Here is a 14284-nt window from a genome sequence, read left to right as displayed (position 1 = left end):
TCCTCTCTCTCTCTCTCTCTCTCTCCTCCCAGTTCACTTTCAATTCAATTCAAGAAGTGCCCAGGTCTGACAGTCCTGCTCCAGCAGTGTCCAGGTCTGCCTGTGTCCAGTGTGTGTGTCCAGTCTGTGGTCACTGATCCTGTCCTCTCTGGACAGCCAGGTCTGCCTGTGTCCAGTGTGTGTGTCCAGGCTGTGGTCACTGAGCCTGTCCTCTCTGGACAGCCAGGTCTGCCTGTGTCCAGGCTGTGTCCCTGAGCCTGTCCCCTCTGGACAGCCAGGTCTGCCTGTGTCCAGGCTGTGTGTCCAGGCTGTGGTCACTGAGCCTGTCCTCTCTGGGCAGCCAGGTCTGCCTGTGTCCAGTGTGTGTGTCCAGGCTGTGGTCACTGAGCCTGTCCTCTCTGGGCAGCCAGGTCTGCCTGTGTCCAGTGTGTGTGTGTCCAGGCTGTGGTCACTGGGTAGTGAACCACACTCCAGACAGCAGAGGTACTGTACCCGAGGGAGTCAAGCTCAGCGTGGCACAGGCCGTCACTTGCAAGTTCTTTATTTTGTTAAAAAAAAATAAGGACAGGTTTCACAGGCAGTGGTAATCGCACAGACAATTCCGCCACAAAAAAAAAAGAACTACATTCCCCATGATGCCCCATGAGCAATAGTCCACACTGGCCAACAGGAAGTACAGCCCGGCATCGTGGGAGTTGTAGTTCCTCGATGAGCACAACATCATGGAGAGTCAGTCACAGGGCAGACAGGACATAAGCTTCACACTGAAATCTCCAGCCGGTCTGATGAAGGGACAGGCTGCCCCTCCAAGCCCCCTCTAGCTCTGTAGTGTGAGGAACGGGCGTTAGTCGGGGCTGGGGTCGTGGGGGGGGGCCGTAGTTTTTTTACAACCCAGAAAAAAATAAAGTTACGTCCGGAGAGAGGTTAACAAAGAAAGTAAAAAAAAAAAAACAAACAAAACATTTCCCGAGATTCACGTGAACGGCTTGCAGAGGAAGGCATCGTGGGGGATGTAGTTCCTGCAGCACTGTGAAGGGGGGAGGGCTCCACCTCCAGAGCATGCTGGGACAGCGAGGTCACCCCTGCGGGTGCATCCTGGGAAATGTAGTTTGTTTTTAAATCCAAGTTAGAAATTCCAAAGGGGGGTGGGAGGGATAGGGACAGTAAGTCTGCACGGAACTACAACTACCAGAAGTCCTTCTCGAGACTGATGGCCGGGCTGGAAGACGACGACAGGCTCTTGGGCTCGGGGCGGTCCCGGGCGGGCCGGATCTTCAGTCCATGTCGTGGTCACACACACTCTGCCGCAGGTAGTCCTCGTACAGCTTCCGCTGGGGGGGGTGGGAGAGAGAGGGTGTCACAGGCAGCCCGCCTGGGTTAGGGACTACAGCTCCCAGCAGGCTCCCCGGCGCTGGCCCCTTACCTTCCTGTCCTTGACAACGTCCTGCACGTACTCCAGCTTCTCCTGCATCTGCCTCTTCTGCTTCCCAGAGAGAGTGGGGCGTGTGCTGGGAGAGAGAGGGGGAGAGAGGGACAGACAGGTCAGCAGAGAGAGAGAGAGGGAGAGAGGGACAGACAGGTCAGCAGAGAGAGAGAGAGGGAGAGAGGGACAGACAGGTCAGCAGAGAGAGAGAGAGGGAGAGAGGGGGAGAGAGGGACAGACAGGTCAGCAGACAGAGGGAGGGAGGGAGGGAGGGAGGGAGAGGGAGAAACAGACAGACAGGTCAGCAGAGAGGGAGAGAGGGACAGACAGGTCAGCAGAGAGAGAGAGAGGGAGAGAGGGGGAGAGAGGGAGAGACAGGTCAGCAGAGAGAGAGAGAGGGAGAGAGGGGGAGAGAGGGACAGACAGGTCAGCAGAGAGAGAGAGGGAGAGGGAGAGACAGACAGACAGGTCAGCAGAGAGAGAGAGAGGGAGAGGGAGAGACAGACAGACAGGTCAGCAGAGAGAGAGAGAGGGAGAGGGAGAGACAGAGAGACAGGTCAGCAGAGAGAGAGAGAGGGAGAGGGAGAGACAGAGAGACAGGTCAGCAGAGAGAGAGAGGGAGAGGGAGAGACAGAGAGACAGGTCAGCAGAGAGAGAGAGAGGGAGAGGGAGAGACAGAGAGACAGGTCAGCAGAGAGAGAGAGAGGGAGAGGGAGAGACAGAGAGACAGGTCAGCAGAGAGAGAGAGAGGGAGAGGGAGAGACAGACAGACAGGTCAGCAGAGAGAGAGAGGGAGAGGGAGAGACAGACAGACAGGTCAGCAGAGAGAGAGGGTTCATACAGACACACTGAGGCCTGAGGTTTAGAAAGACCCCCATTCCATGACGACACAGAAGGACGTGACCACAAACACAGCCCAACAAGACTTAACACCACCGGTCCAGAACATTCCAGACCTCCCAGGTACTCACCGGAAACACCAGCGCGACACCAGCAGCAGAACGAAGGAGACCACAACCAGGGCACCACAGCAACACAGCTGAGACCTCACGGACAGGGCGCTGACCAGCCTGTCCACTGGAGCCTGAGGACACAGGGGGGCCGGGACCTTAGTGACCGAACACAATGAGACCGCACGATCCGAATAATACAGTGTGTGATCTCCTGTCCCAGCCTGAGGAACAGACAGTGAGCCCGTCTCTCAATAATAATAATACAGTGTGTGATCTCCTGTCCCAGCCTGAGGAACAGACAGTGAGCCCGTCTCTCAATAATAATAATACAGTGTGTGATCTCCTGTCCCAGCCTGAGGAACAGACGGTGAGCCTGTCTCTCAATAATAATAATAATACAGTGTGTGATCTCCTGTCACAGCCTGAGGAACAGTGAGCCCGTCTCTCAATAATAATAATACAGTGTGTGATCTCCTGTCCCAGCCTGAGGAACAGACAGTGAGCCCGTCTCTCAATAATAATAATACAGTGTGTGATCTCCTGTCCCAGCCTGAGGAACAGACAGTGAGCCCGTCTCTCAATAATAATAATACAGTGTGTGACCTCCTGTCCCAGCCTGAGGAACAGACAGTGAGCCCGTCTCTCAATAATAATAATACAGTGTGTGATCTCCTGTCCCAGCCTGAGGAACAGACAGTGAGCCCGTCTCTCAATAATAATAATACAGTGTGTGATCTCCTGTCCCAGCCTGAGGAACAGACAGTGAGCCCGTCTCTCAATAATAATAATACAGTGTGTGATCTCCTGTCCCAGCCTGAGGAACAGACAGTGAGCCTGTCTCTCAATAATAATAATACAGTGTGTGACCTCCTGTCCCAGCCTGAGGAACAGACAGTGAGCCTGTCTCTCAATAATAATAATACAGTGTGTGATCTCCTGTCCCAGCCTGAGGAACAGTGAGCCTGTCTCTCAATAATAATAATACAGTGTGTGATCTCCTGTCCCAGCCTGAGGAACAGTGAGCCTGTCTCTCAATAATAATAATACAGTGTGTGATCTCCTGTCCCAGCCTGAGGAACAGACAGTGAGCCTGTCTCTCAATAATAATAATACAGTGTGTGATCTCCTGTCCCAGCCTGAGGAACAGACAGTGAGCCTGTCTCTCAATAATAATAATACAGTGTGTGATCTCCTGTCCCAGCCTGAGGAACAGACAGTGAGCCTGTCTCTCAATAATAATAATACAGTGTGTGATCTCCTGTCCCAGCCTGAGGAACAGACAGTGAGCCCGTCTCTCAATAATAATAATACAGTGTGTGATCTCCTGTCCCAGCCTGAGGAACAGACAGTGAGCCCGTCTCTCAATAATAATAATACAGTGTGTGATCTCCTGTCCCAGCCTGAGGAACAGACAGTGAGCCCGTCTCTCAATAATAATAATACAGTGTGTGATCTCCTGTCCCAGCCTGAGGAACAGACAGTGAGCCCGTCTCTCAATAGTAATAATACAGTGTGTGATCTCCTGTCCCAGCCTGAGGAACAGACAGTGAGCTTGTCTCTCAATAATAATAATACAGTGTGTGATCTCCTGTCCCAGCCTGAGGAACAGACAGTGAGCCTGTCTCTCAATAATAATAATACAGTGTGTGATCTCCTGTCCCAGCCTGAGGAACAGACAGTGAGCCTGTCTCTCAATAATAATAATACAGTGTGTGATCTCCTGTCCCAGCCTGAGGAACAGACAGTGAGCCTAGGAGGAGAGGGAGAGGGAGACAGGCAGCAGGAGGAGAGAGAAAGAAAGTTCCGCCACACCCACCAGGTAGAGAGACAGCGTCTCCGTGCCGGACTCCCCCAGCGTGATGTCCAGGAGCTCTCGGGACAGACTCGACAGGACCAGGGTGGCCAGCAGCAACAGCGGAACCGCAAAGCCCAGCAGCCCCAAAACACAGCCCTGACAGCGCGCCCTGCGGTTATACAGCGCGTCCTCCCTGAGAGAGACAGACAGGTTAACACACACACACACACACACACACACACACACACACACACAGCCCTGACAGCGCGCCCTGCGGTTATACAGCGCGTCCTCCCTGAGAGAGACAGACAGGTTAACACACACACACACACAGACACACACACACAGACACACACACACACACACACAGCCCTGACAGCGCGCCCTGCGGTTATACAGCGCGTTCTCCCTGAGAGAGACAGACAGGTTAACACACACACACAGCCCTGACAGCGCGCCCTGCGGTTATACAGCGCGTCCTCCCTGAGAGAGACAGACAGGTTAACACACACACACACACACACACACACACACAGCCCTGACAGCGCGCCCTGCGGTTATACAGCACGTTCTCCCTGAGAGAGACAGACAGGTTAACACACACACACACAGCCCTGACAGCGCGCCCTGCGGTTATACAGCGCGTCCTCCCTGAGAGAGACAGACAGGTTAACACACACACACGCAGCCCTGACAGCGCGCCCTGCGGTTATACAGCGCGTTCTCCCTGAGAGAGACAGACAGGTTAACACACACACACAGCCCTGACAGCGCGCCCTGCGGTTATACAGCGCGTCCTCCCTGAGAGAGACAGACAGGTTACACACACACACACACACACACACACACACACACACACACACACACAGCCCTGACAGCGCGCCCTGCGGTTATACAGGGCGTTCTCCCTGAGAGAGACAGACAGGTTAACACACACACACAGCCCTGACAGCGCGCCCTGCGGTTATACAGCGCGTCCTCCCTGAGAGAGACAGACAGGTTAACACACACACACACAGCCCTGACAGCGCGCCCTGCGGTTATACAGCGCGTTCTCCCTGAGAGAGACAGACAGGTTAACACACACACACAGCCCTGACAGCGCGCCCTGCGGTTATACAGCGCGTTCTCCCTGAGAGAGACAGACAGGTTAACACACACACACACACACACACACACACACACACACACACACAGCCCTGACAGCGCGCCCTGCGGTTATACAGCGCGTCCTCCCTGAGAGAGACAGACAGGTTAACACACACACACACACACACACACACAGCCCTGACAGCGCGCCCTGCGGTTATACAGCGCGTCCTCCCTGAGAGAGACAGACAGGTTAACACACACACACACAGCCCTGACAGCGCGCCCTGCGGTTATACAGCGCGTCCTCCCTGAGAGAGACAGACAGGTTAACACACACACACGCAGCCCTGACAGCGCGCCCTGCAGTTATACAGCGCGTTCTCCCTGAGAGAGACAGACAGGTTAACACACACACACGCAGCCCTGACAGCGCGCCCTGCGGTTATACAGCGCGTTCTCCCTGAGAGAGACAGACAGGTTAACAGACACACACACAGCCCTGACAGCGCGCCCTGCGGTTATACAGCACGTTCTCCCTGAGAGAGACAGACAGGTTAACACACACACACACAGCCCTGACAGCGCGCCCTGCGGTTATACAGCGCGTCCTCCCTGAGAGAGACACAGGTTAACACACACACACACAGCCCTGACAGCGCGCCCTGCGGTTATACAGCGCGTCCTCCCTGAGAGAGACAGACAGGTTAACACACACACACATAGCCCTGACAGCACGCCCTGCGGTTATACAGCGCGTCCTCCCTGAGAGAGACAGACAGGTTAACACACACACACACACACACACACACACACAGCCCTGACAGCGCGCCCTGCGGTTATACAGCGCGTCCTCCCTGAGAGAGACAGACAGGTTAACACACACACACACAGCCCTGACAGCGCGCCCTGCGGTTATACAGCGCGTTCTCCCTGAGAGAGACAGACAGGTTAACACACACACACAGCCCTGACAGCGCGCCCTGCGGTTATACAGCGCGTCCTCCCTGAGAGAGACAGACAGGTTAACACACACACACACAGCCCTGACAGCGCGCCCTGCGGTTATACAGCACGTTCTCCCTGAGAGAGACAGACAGGTTAACACACACACACACAGCCCTGACAGCGCGCCCTGCGGTTATACAGGGCGTCCTCCCTGAGAGAGACAGACAGGTTAACACACACACACGCAGCCCTGACAGCGCGCCCTGCAGTTATACAGCGCGTTCTCCCTGAGAGAGACAGACAGGTTAACACACACACACACAGCCCTGACAGCGCGCCCTGCGGTTATACAGCGCGTCCTCCCTGAGAGAGACAGACAGGTTAACACACACACACGCAGCCCTGACAGCGCGCCCTGCAGTTATACAGCGCGTTCTCCCTGAGAGAGACAGACAGGTTAACACACACACACAGCCCTGACAGCGCGCCCTGCGGTTATACAGCGCGTTCTCCCTGAGAGAGACAGACAGGTTAACACACACACACACAGCCCTGACAGCGCGCCCTGCGGTTATACAGCGCGTTCTCCCTGAGAGAGACAGACAGGTTAACACACACACACACAGCCCTGACAGCGCGCCCTGCGGTTATACAGCGCGTCCTCCCTGAGAGAGACAGACAGGTTAACACATGCTGCGGTTATACAGCATGTTCGCCCACTCTCTCTCCAGTGCGTTCAGACTGGGCTCAGTACCTGTCTGTCTGTCTGTCTGTCTGTCTGCGGGAGCGTGGGCTCAGTACCTGTCTGTCTGCAGGCGCCCCCTGACGGCGGAGGCGATGACCTCACAGTCTCTTTCCAGCGCGTTCAGAGTGTTCTGCACCGTCTGGTTGATGGTCTTCTCGATGGTGCGACAGACCTCATCAATCTGGTTCACACAGCGACTGGGCTGGAGAGACAGACAGGCAGCGGGAGAGAGAGAGGCATTTACTTCAGGGGTACAGTGTTGGGGTTCGGTCTATACAGTGTCCAAGTTCAGGTGTATAGTGTTGGGGTCAGTCCATACAGTGTCCGAGTTCAGGGGTACTGTGTTGGGGTTCAGTCTATACAGTGTCTGAGCTCAGGGGTACTGTGTTGGGGTTTGGTCTATACAGTGTCTGAGTTCAGGGGTACAGTGTTGGGGTTCGGTCTATACAGTGTCTGAGTTCAGGGGTACAGTGTTGGGGTTCAGTCTATACAGTGTCTGAGCTCAGGGGTACTGTGTTGGGGTTCATGGGTACCTTGTTGGGGTTCAGTCTATACAGTGTCTGAGCTCAGGGGTACAGTGCTGGGGTTCAGGGGTATCTTGTTGGGGTTCAGTCTATACAGTGTCTGAGCTCAGGGGTACAGTGCTGGGGTTCAGGGGTACCTTGTTGGGGTTCAGTCTATACAGTGTCTGAGCTCAGGGGTACAGTGTTGGGGTTCAGTCTATACAGTGTCTGAGCTCAGGGGTACTGTGTTGGGGTTCAGTCTATAGTGTCTGAGCTCAGCGGTACAGTGCTGGGGTTCAGGGGTACCTTGTTGGGGTTCAGTCTATACATTGTCTGAGCTCAGGGGTACAGTGTTGGGGTTCAGTCCATACAGTGTCCGAGTTCAGGGGTACTGTGTTGGGGTTCAGTCTATACAGTGTCTGAGCTCAGGGGTACTGTGTTGGGGTTCAGGGGTGCAGTGCTGGGGTTCAGGGGTACCTTGTTGGGGTTCGGGACGTAGATAGTGGGCATGTCGAACCCACACTTGTTGAGTCCTGGTCTCTTGCACAGCTCCTGGACAATCTGCATCATGACTCTCTGAAACCAGAGAGAGAGACAGGTCTGAGGAGGAGTACCCCTCTCTCTCTCTCCTCTCTCCCCCTCTGTCCAGTCCAGCTCTCTCCTCTCTCCTCTCTCTCCCTCTGTCCAGTCCAGCTCTCTCCTCTCTCTCCCTCTGTCCAGTCCAGCTCTCTCCTCTCTCTCCCTCTGTCCAGTCCAGCTCTCTCCTCTCTCTCCCTCTGTCCAGTCCAGCTCTCTCCTCTCTCCCTCTGTCCAGTCCAGCTCTCTCCTCTCTCCTCTCTCCCCCTCTGTCCAGTCCAGCTCTCTCCTCTCTCCCCCTCTGTCCAGTCCAGCTCTCTCCTCTCTCCCCCTCTGTCCAGTCCAGCTCTCTCCTCTCTCCCCCTCTGTCCAGTCCAGCTCTCTCCTCTCTCTCTCCCTCTGTCCAGTCCAGCTCTCTCCTCTCTCCCCCTCTGTCCAGTCCAGCTCTCTCCTCTCTCCTCTCTCTCCCTCTGTCCAGTCCAGCTCTCTCCTCTCTCTCTCCCCCTGTCCAGTCCAGCTCTCTCCTCTCTCTCCCCCTCTGTCCAGTCCAGCTCTCTCCTCTCTCTCTCCCTCTGTCCAGTCCAGCTCTCTCCTCTCTCTCTCCCTCTGTCCAGTCCAGCTCTCTCCTCTCTCCTCCCTCTGTCCAGTCCAGCTCTCTCCTCTCTCCTCCCTCTGTCCAGTCCAGCTCTCTCCTCTCTCCTCTCTCCCCCTCTGTCCAGTCCAGCTCTCTCCTCTCTCCTCTCTCCCCCTCTGTCCAGTCCAGCTCTCTCCTCTCTCCTCTCTCCCCCTCTGTCCAGTCCAGCTCTCTCCTCTCTCCTCTCTCCCCCTCTGTCCAGTCCAGCTCTCTCCTCTCTCCCCCTCTGTCCAGTCCAGCTCTCTCCTCTCTCCCCCTCTGTCCAGTCCAGCTCTCTCCTCTCTCCCCCTCTGTCCAGTCCAGCTCTCTCCTCTCTCTCTCCCTCTGTCCAGTCCAGCTCTCTCCTCTCTCCCCCTCTGTCCAGTCCAGCTCTCTCCTCTCTCCTCTCTCTCCCTCTGTCCAGTCCAGCTCTCTCCTCTCTCTCTCCCCCTGTCCAGTCCAGCTCTCTCCTCTCTCTCCCCCTCTGTCCAGTCCAGCTCTCTCCTCTCTCTCTCCCTCTGTCCAGTCCAGCTCTCTCCTCTCTCTCTCCCTCTGTCCAGTCCAGCTCTCTCCTCTCTCCTCCCTCTGTCCAGTCCAGCTCTCTCCTCTCTCCTCCCTCTGTCCAGTCCAGCTCTCTCCTCTCTCCTCTCTCTCCCTCTGTCCAGTCCAGCTCTCTCCTCTCTCCTCTCTCCCCCTCTGTCCAGTCCAGCTCTCTCCTCTCTCCTCTCTCTCCCTCTGTCCAGTCCAGCTCTCTCCTCTCTCTCTCCCTCTGTCCAGTCCAGCTCTCTCCTCTCTCTCTCCCTCTGTCCAGTCCAGCTCTCTCTTCTCTCTCCCTCTGTCCAGTCCAGCTCTCTCCTCTCTCTCCCTCTGTCCAGTCCAGCTCTCTCCTCTCTCTCCCTCTGTCCAGTCCAGCTCTCTCCTCTCTCCTCCCTCTGTCCAGTCCAGCTCTCTCCTCTCTCCTCCCTCTGTCCAGTCCAGCTCTCTCCTCTCTCCTCTCTCTCCCTCTGTCCAGTCCAGCTCTCTCTTCTCTCTCCCTCTGTCCAGTCCAGCTCTCTCCTCTCTCTCCCTCTGTCCAGTCCAGCTCTCTCCTCTCTCTCCCTCTGTCCAGTCCAGCTCTCTCCTCTCTCCTCCCTCTGTCCAGTCCAGCTCTCTCCTCTCTCTCCCTCTGTCCAGTCCAGCTCTCTCCTCTCTCTCCCTCTGTCCAGTCCAGCTCTCTCCTCTCTCTCCCTCTGTCCAGTCCAGCTCTCTCCTCTCTCTCCCTCTGTCCAGTCCAGCTCTCTCCTCTCTCTCCCTCTGTCCAGTCCAGCTCTCTCCTCTCTCCCCCTCTGTCCAGTCCAGCTCTCTCCCCCTCTGTCCAGTCCAGCTCTCTCCCCCTCTGTCCAGTCCAGCTCTCTCTCTCTCTCCCCCTCTGTCCAGTCCAGCTCTCTCCTCTCTCCCTCTGTCCAGTCCAGCTCTCTCCTCTCTCTCCCTCTGTCCAGTCCAGCTCTCTCCTCTCTCTCCCTCTGTCCAGTCCAGCTCTCTCCTCTCTCTCCCTCTGTCCAGTCCAGCTCTCTCCTCTCTCTCCCTCTGTCCAGTCCAGCTCTCTCCCTCTGTCCAGTCCAGCTCTCCCCTCTCTCCCCCTCTGTCCAGTCCAGCTCTCTCCTCTCTCTCCCTCTGTCCAGTCCAGCTCTCTCCTCTCTCCTCTCCCTCTGTCCAGTCCAGCTCTCTCCTCTCTCCTCTCCCTCTGTCCAGTCCAGCTCTCTCCTCTCTCCTCTCCCTCTGTCCAGTCCAGCTCTCTCCTCTCTCCTCTCCCTCTGTCCAGTCCAGCTCTCTCCTCTCTCCTCTCTCCCTCTGTCCAGTCCAGCTCTCTCCTCTCTCCTCTCTCCCCCTCTGTCCAGTCCAGCTCTCTCCTCTCTCCTCTCAATTCAATTCAATTCAAGGTGCTTTATTAGCATGACCGATGGGTACAATCAGTGTTGCCAAAGCAAATAAAAATAATAAAATTAACATAGAACAAAACAAAAATAGAAGTAATCTCTCTCTCCCTCTGTCCAGTCCAGCTCTCTCCTCTCTCCCCCTCTGTCCAGTCCAGCTCTCTCCTCTCTCCCTCTGTCCAGTCCAGCTCTCTCCTCTCTCCTCTCTCTCCCTCTGTCCAGTCCAGCTCTCTCCTCTCTCCCCCTCTGTCCAGTCCAGCTCTCTCCTCTCTCCCCCTCTGTCCAGTCCAGCTCTCTCCTCTCTCTCCTCTCTCTCTCCCTCTGTCCAGTCCAGCTCTCTCCTCTCTCTCCTCTCTCTCTCCCTCTGTCCAGTCCAGCTCTCTCCTCTCTCCTCTCTCTCCCTCTGTCCAGTCCAGCTCTCTCCTCTCTCTCCTCTCAATTCAATTCAATTCAAGGTGCTTTATTAGCATGACCGATAGGTACAATCAGTGTTGCCAAAGCAAATAAAAATAATAAAATTAACATAGAACAAAACAAAAAATCTACAGACATGTTACAGACATTTACAACAAAGACATATTATATAATATCGACATATACTGTATTCGGCTGGAGCATTATTGGGAGACAGACTCACTGTTCCTCAGGCTGTGACAGGAGATCACATACTGGGCTGCCAGATCAACTGAGTTCCCTCCTCCCTCTCCCAGTAGGATTGGGACCTGTTGTGGTTTTGGCAGGTGTGGGAACTCTGGGATTAGATTTCTGAATTTCGGGAAGAATGTTTCTCTAATCCCAGAGTATCTGTCACAGTGCAGTAGGAAGTGCACCTCTGTCTCTATTTCTCCCTGCTGGCAGTGGGAGCACAGCCTGTCCTCTCTGGGCAGCCAGGTCTGCCTGTGTCGCCCAGTTTCTATGGCCAGGTTGTGGTCACTGAGCCTGTACTTCGTCAGGGTCTGTTTCTGTTTGTTATTTTTTATTTTGGTCAAATATTCAGCTAGTGTGTATTGTCTGTTTAAGGTTCTGTAGCATTCCAGTTTATGTTGTGTTTGTGTGTGTGTGTCCCAGTGTGTGAGATATTGCTGTTTGATCTGTGCTGTGATGTGGTTGAGTCTGGGTTGTGGTGCTCTAGCAGTGCTGTCCTGAGGCTGGTTAGTGTTGGTGTGGCTCAGGTCGGTGAGCCTCAGGACCAGCTGGCTCAGGGGGCTCTGTTTTGGGCTCAGCTCTTGGCTCAGCAGGGCTTTGTGGTGGTAGGAATTTTGGTCACTGTTTTTTAGGTGTAGCCAATACTTTAATATTCTTTTCTGTATGTTTATCAATAGTGGGTACTGGCCTAATTCGGCCCTGCACCCGTTGTTAGGAGTTTTTCTCTGCACACGGAGGATGATTCTACAGATCTCCATGTGCTGAGTTTCTGTGGGGTGTTTGTCCCATTGGGTGTAATCCTGGTCTGTGAGGGGACCCCAAACTTCACTGCCGTATAGGGCAATGGGTTGGATTACACTTTCAAATATTTGGAGCCAGATTCTTGTTGGTGGGTTGATGTTGAAGAGCCTCCTTCTTATTGCGTAGAAAGCCCTGAGTGCCTTCTCCCTCAGTGCCTTCACTGCCAGGTCAAAACTCCCGGAAGAGCTGATGGTGAGACCGAGATATGTGTAGCTGGATGTGTGCTCCAATGTGTTGTTGTTCAGTGTGAATTTGTACCTGTTTCCCTGAGGTCTGGCTTTCTTCTGGAAAACCATAACTCTGGTCTTGTCCATATTGACTGTCAGTGCCCAGGTCTGACAGTACTGCTCCAGCAGTGCCAGGTTCTGCTGCAGCCCCTGTTCTGTGGGCGACAGCAGGACCAGGTCATCTGCGTAGAGCAGGAACTTGATTTCTGTGTCGTGTAGTGTAAGACCAGGAGCTGCAGACTGCTCCAACATTCCTGCTAATTCATTGATATAGATATTGAACAGTGTTGGGCTCAGGCTGCAGCCCTGTCTCACCCCGCGGCCTTGGGTGAAGAATTTAGTCCTTTTGTTTCCAATTTTCACTGCACATTTGCTCTCTGAATACATTGATTTAATTATGTCGTACACTTTGCCCCCTATGCCACTTTGGAGTAGTTTATAAAACAATCTCTCATGCCAAATCGAGTCAAATGCTTTTTTGAAATCGACAAAGCAGGCAAAAATTTTTCCTTTGTGTTTTTGGTGGACGTGTTTGTCTATCAGTGTGTGTAGGGTGTAAATGTGATCAGATGTGCGGTGATCTGGCAAGAAGCCAATCTGACTTTTACTCAGGACATTGTGTTCGGTAAGGAAGGCCAGTATTCGTGTATTTAGGATACTGCAGAATACCTTCCCCAGGTTACTGTTCACACAGATGCCCCGGTAGTTGTTGGGATCGAGTTTATCTCCACTCTTATAGATGGGCGTGATCAGTCCTTGGTTCCAGGCCTCGGGGAAACATCCAGCTGTCATGATGAGATTGAGGAGTTTGAGCAGGGCTTGTTGCAACTTTGGGCTGCTGTGTCTCAGCATCTCATTTATGACTCCATCATGGCCACAGGCTTTGCGTGGTCTGAGGGCCTGGAGTTTGTCCAGTAGCTCCTGCTCAGTGATTGGGGAGTCTAAGGGGTTTTGGTTGTCTTTGATAGCCAATTCCAAAATTTTGAGTTTTTCATAAATGGTGTTTTGGTCTGATTGATTTGTATTTGGGAGCTTTTCATAGAGATTTTCAAAGTATGTTTGCCAGATTGTTCCATTTTGGATGGCCAATTCTTCTGATGTTGATTTGTTTAAGTTGTTCCACTTTTCCCAGAAACAATTCTGATTTAGTGACTCCTCAATTTCTGCAAGTTGTTTGTCTATGTATGTGTTTCTTTTCTTTTTCAGCGTGTGTTTGTAAAGTTTTACCATGTCACAGTACCTGAGTCGCAGATCTGTGTTGTGTGGTTGTCTGTGTTTTTCATTTGAGACTTTTCGTAGTGCATTTCTGATGTTTTTGCACTCCATATCAAACCACTTTTCTTTTGCTTTTGTTTTTTGGTAGTTTTTTGATGTAGTTGTTTTTAGCTTAGATTTTGATGCTAGTTTGTGGAATAGGTGATTTAGTTTTTGTGTGGCCAAGTTTATGCCTAATTTGTTGGTTTGATACGGAGTGTTTAGGAATGTGTCCATCAGTGTCTGGATTTCGTCATGGCCCAGTGCAGTTTGGTATCTGTCTAGGCTGTCTGTGTCCCATCTGTATGCCTGGTTGAGGTCATACAGCTGGCTGGGCTGTGTCAGTGTGTCTCTGTGCTGGTGTGTTCTCTTCATGTAGAGTGTGATCTGGCTGTGGTCGGAGAGGGGAGTTTGTGGCCTGACAGTGAAGGCACTGATACAGGAGGGGTCCAGGTCGGTGATGGCGTAGTCCACCACACTGCTGCCCAGAGCTGAGCTGTAGGTGAACCTGCCTAGAGAGTCCCCTCTAGTCCTGCCGTTGACGATGTACAGGCCCAGCCCTTGACAGAGCTGCAGCAGCTCGCGCCCGGTGCTGTTGACCGTGGTGTCATGGCTGCACCTGTGTGAGGTGACCGGTGTGTGGTACAGAGGGGATTGTCCGAATATGTGAGTATTTCCCTGTGTGCTGGTGAAGTCTGCCAGTGTGCCTGTTCGTGCGTTGAGGTCACCACAGAGCAGCACGTTTCCCTGGCCCTGGAAGTGACCGATCTCCGTGTGGAGACTGGGGAGGATTCCCTCA

At 53.8% G+C, this 14284-nt stretch overlaps 1 protein-coding gene across 1 annotated transcript in view; it reads right to left on the bottom strand.

Annotated features, from left to right (window-relative positions):
- Positions 1 to 525: 525 nt before the first annotated feature.
- The window catches only part of LOC102694457 (uncharacterized), a 30531-nt gene continuing 16772 nt past the window's right edge, over positions 526 to 14284 (bottom strand). The window contains exons 7-12 of the mRNA XM_069188371.1: positions 7934 to 8032; positions 7010 to 7155; positions 4193 to 4364; positions 2395 to 2507; positions 1424 to 1508; positions 526 to 1331 (exon numbers count right to left, since the gene is read on the bottom strand). Coding sequence (XP_069044472.1) covers positions 1275 to 1331; positions 1424 to 1508; positions 2395 to 2507; positions 4193 to 4364; positions 7010 to 7155; positions 7934 to 8032 — 672 coding nt within the window. The 3' untranslated portion in view covers positions 526 to 1274. The remainder of the gene's footprint in view (positions 1332 to 1423; positions 1509 to 2394; positions 2508 to 4192; positions 4365 to 7009; positions 7156 to 7933; positions 8033 to 14284) is intronic.

The sequence above is a fragment of the Lepisosteus oculatus genome, chromosome 4 (assembly GCF_040954835.1).
Source record: "Lepisosteus oculatus isolate fLepOcu1 chromosome 4, fLepOcu1.hap2, whole genome shotgun sequence".
Classification (NCBI taxonomy): Eukaryota; Metazoa; Chordata; class Actinopteri; order Semionotiformes; family Lepisosteidae; genus Lepisosteus; species Lepisosteus oculatus.
Note: the sequence above shows the minus strand (reverse complement) of the source record. Positions and strands in the feature narration are given on the sequence as shown.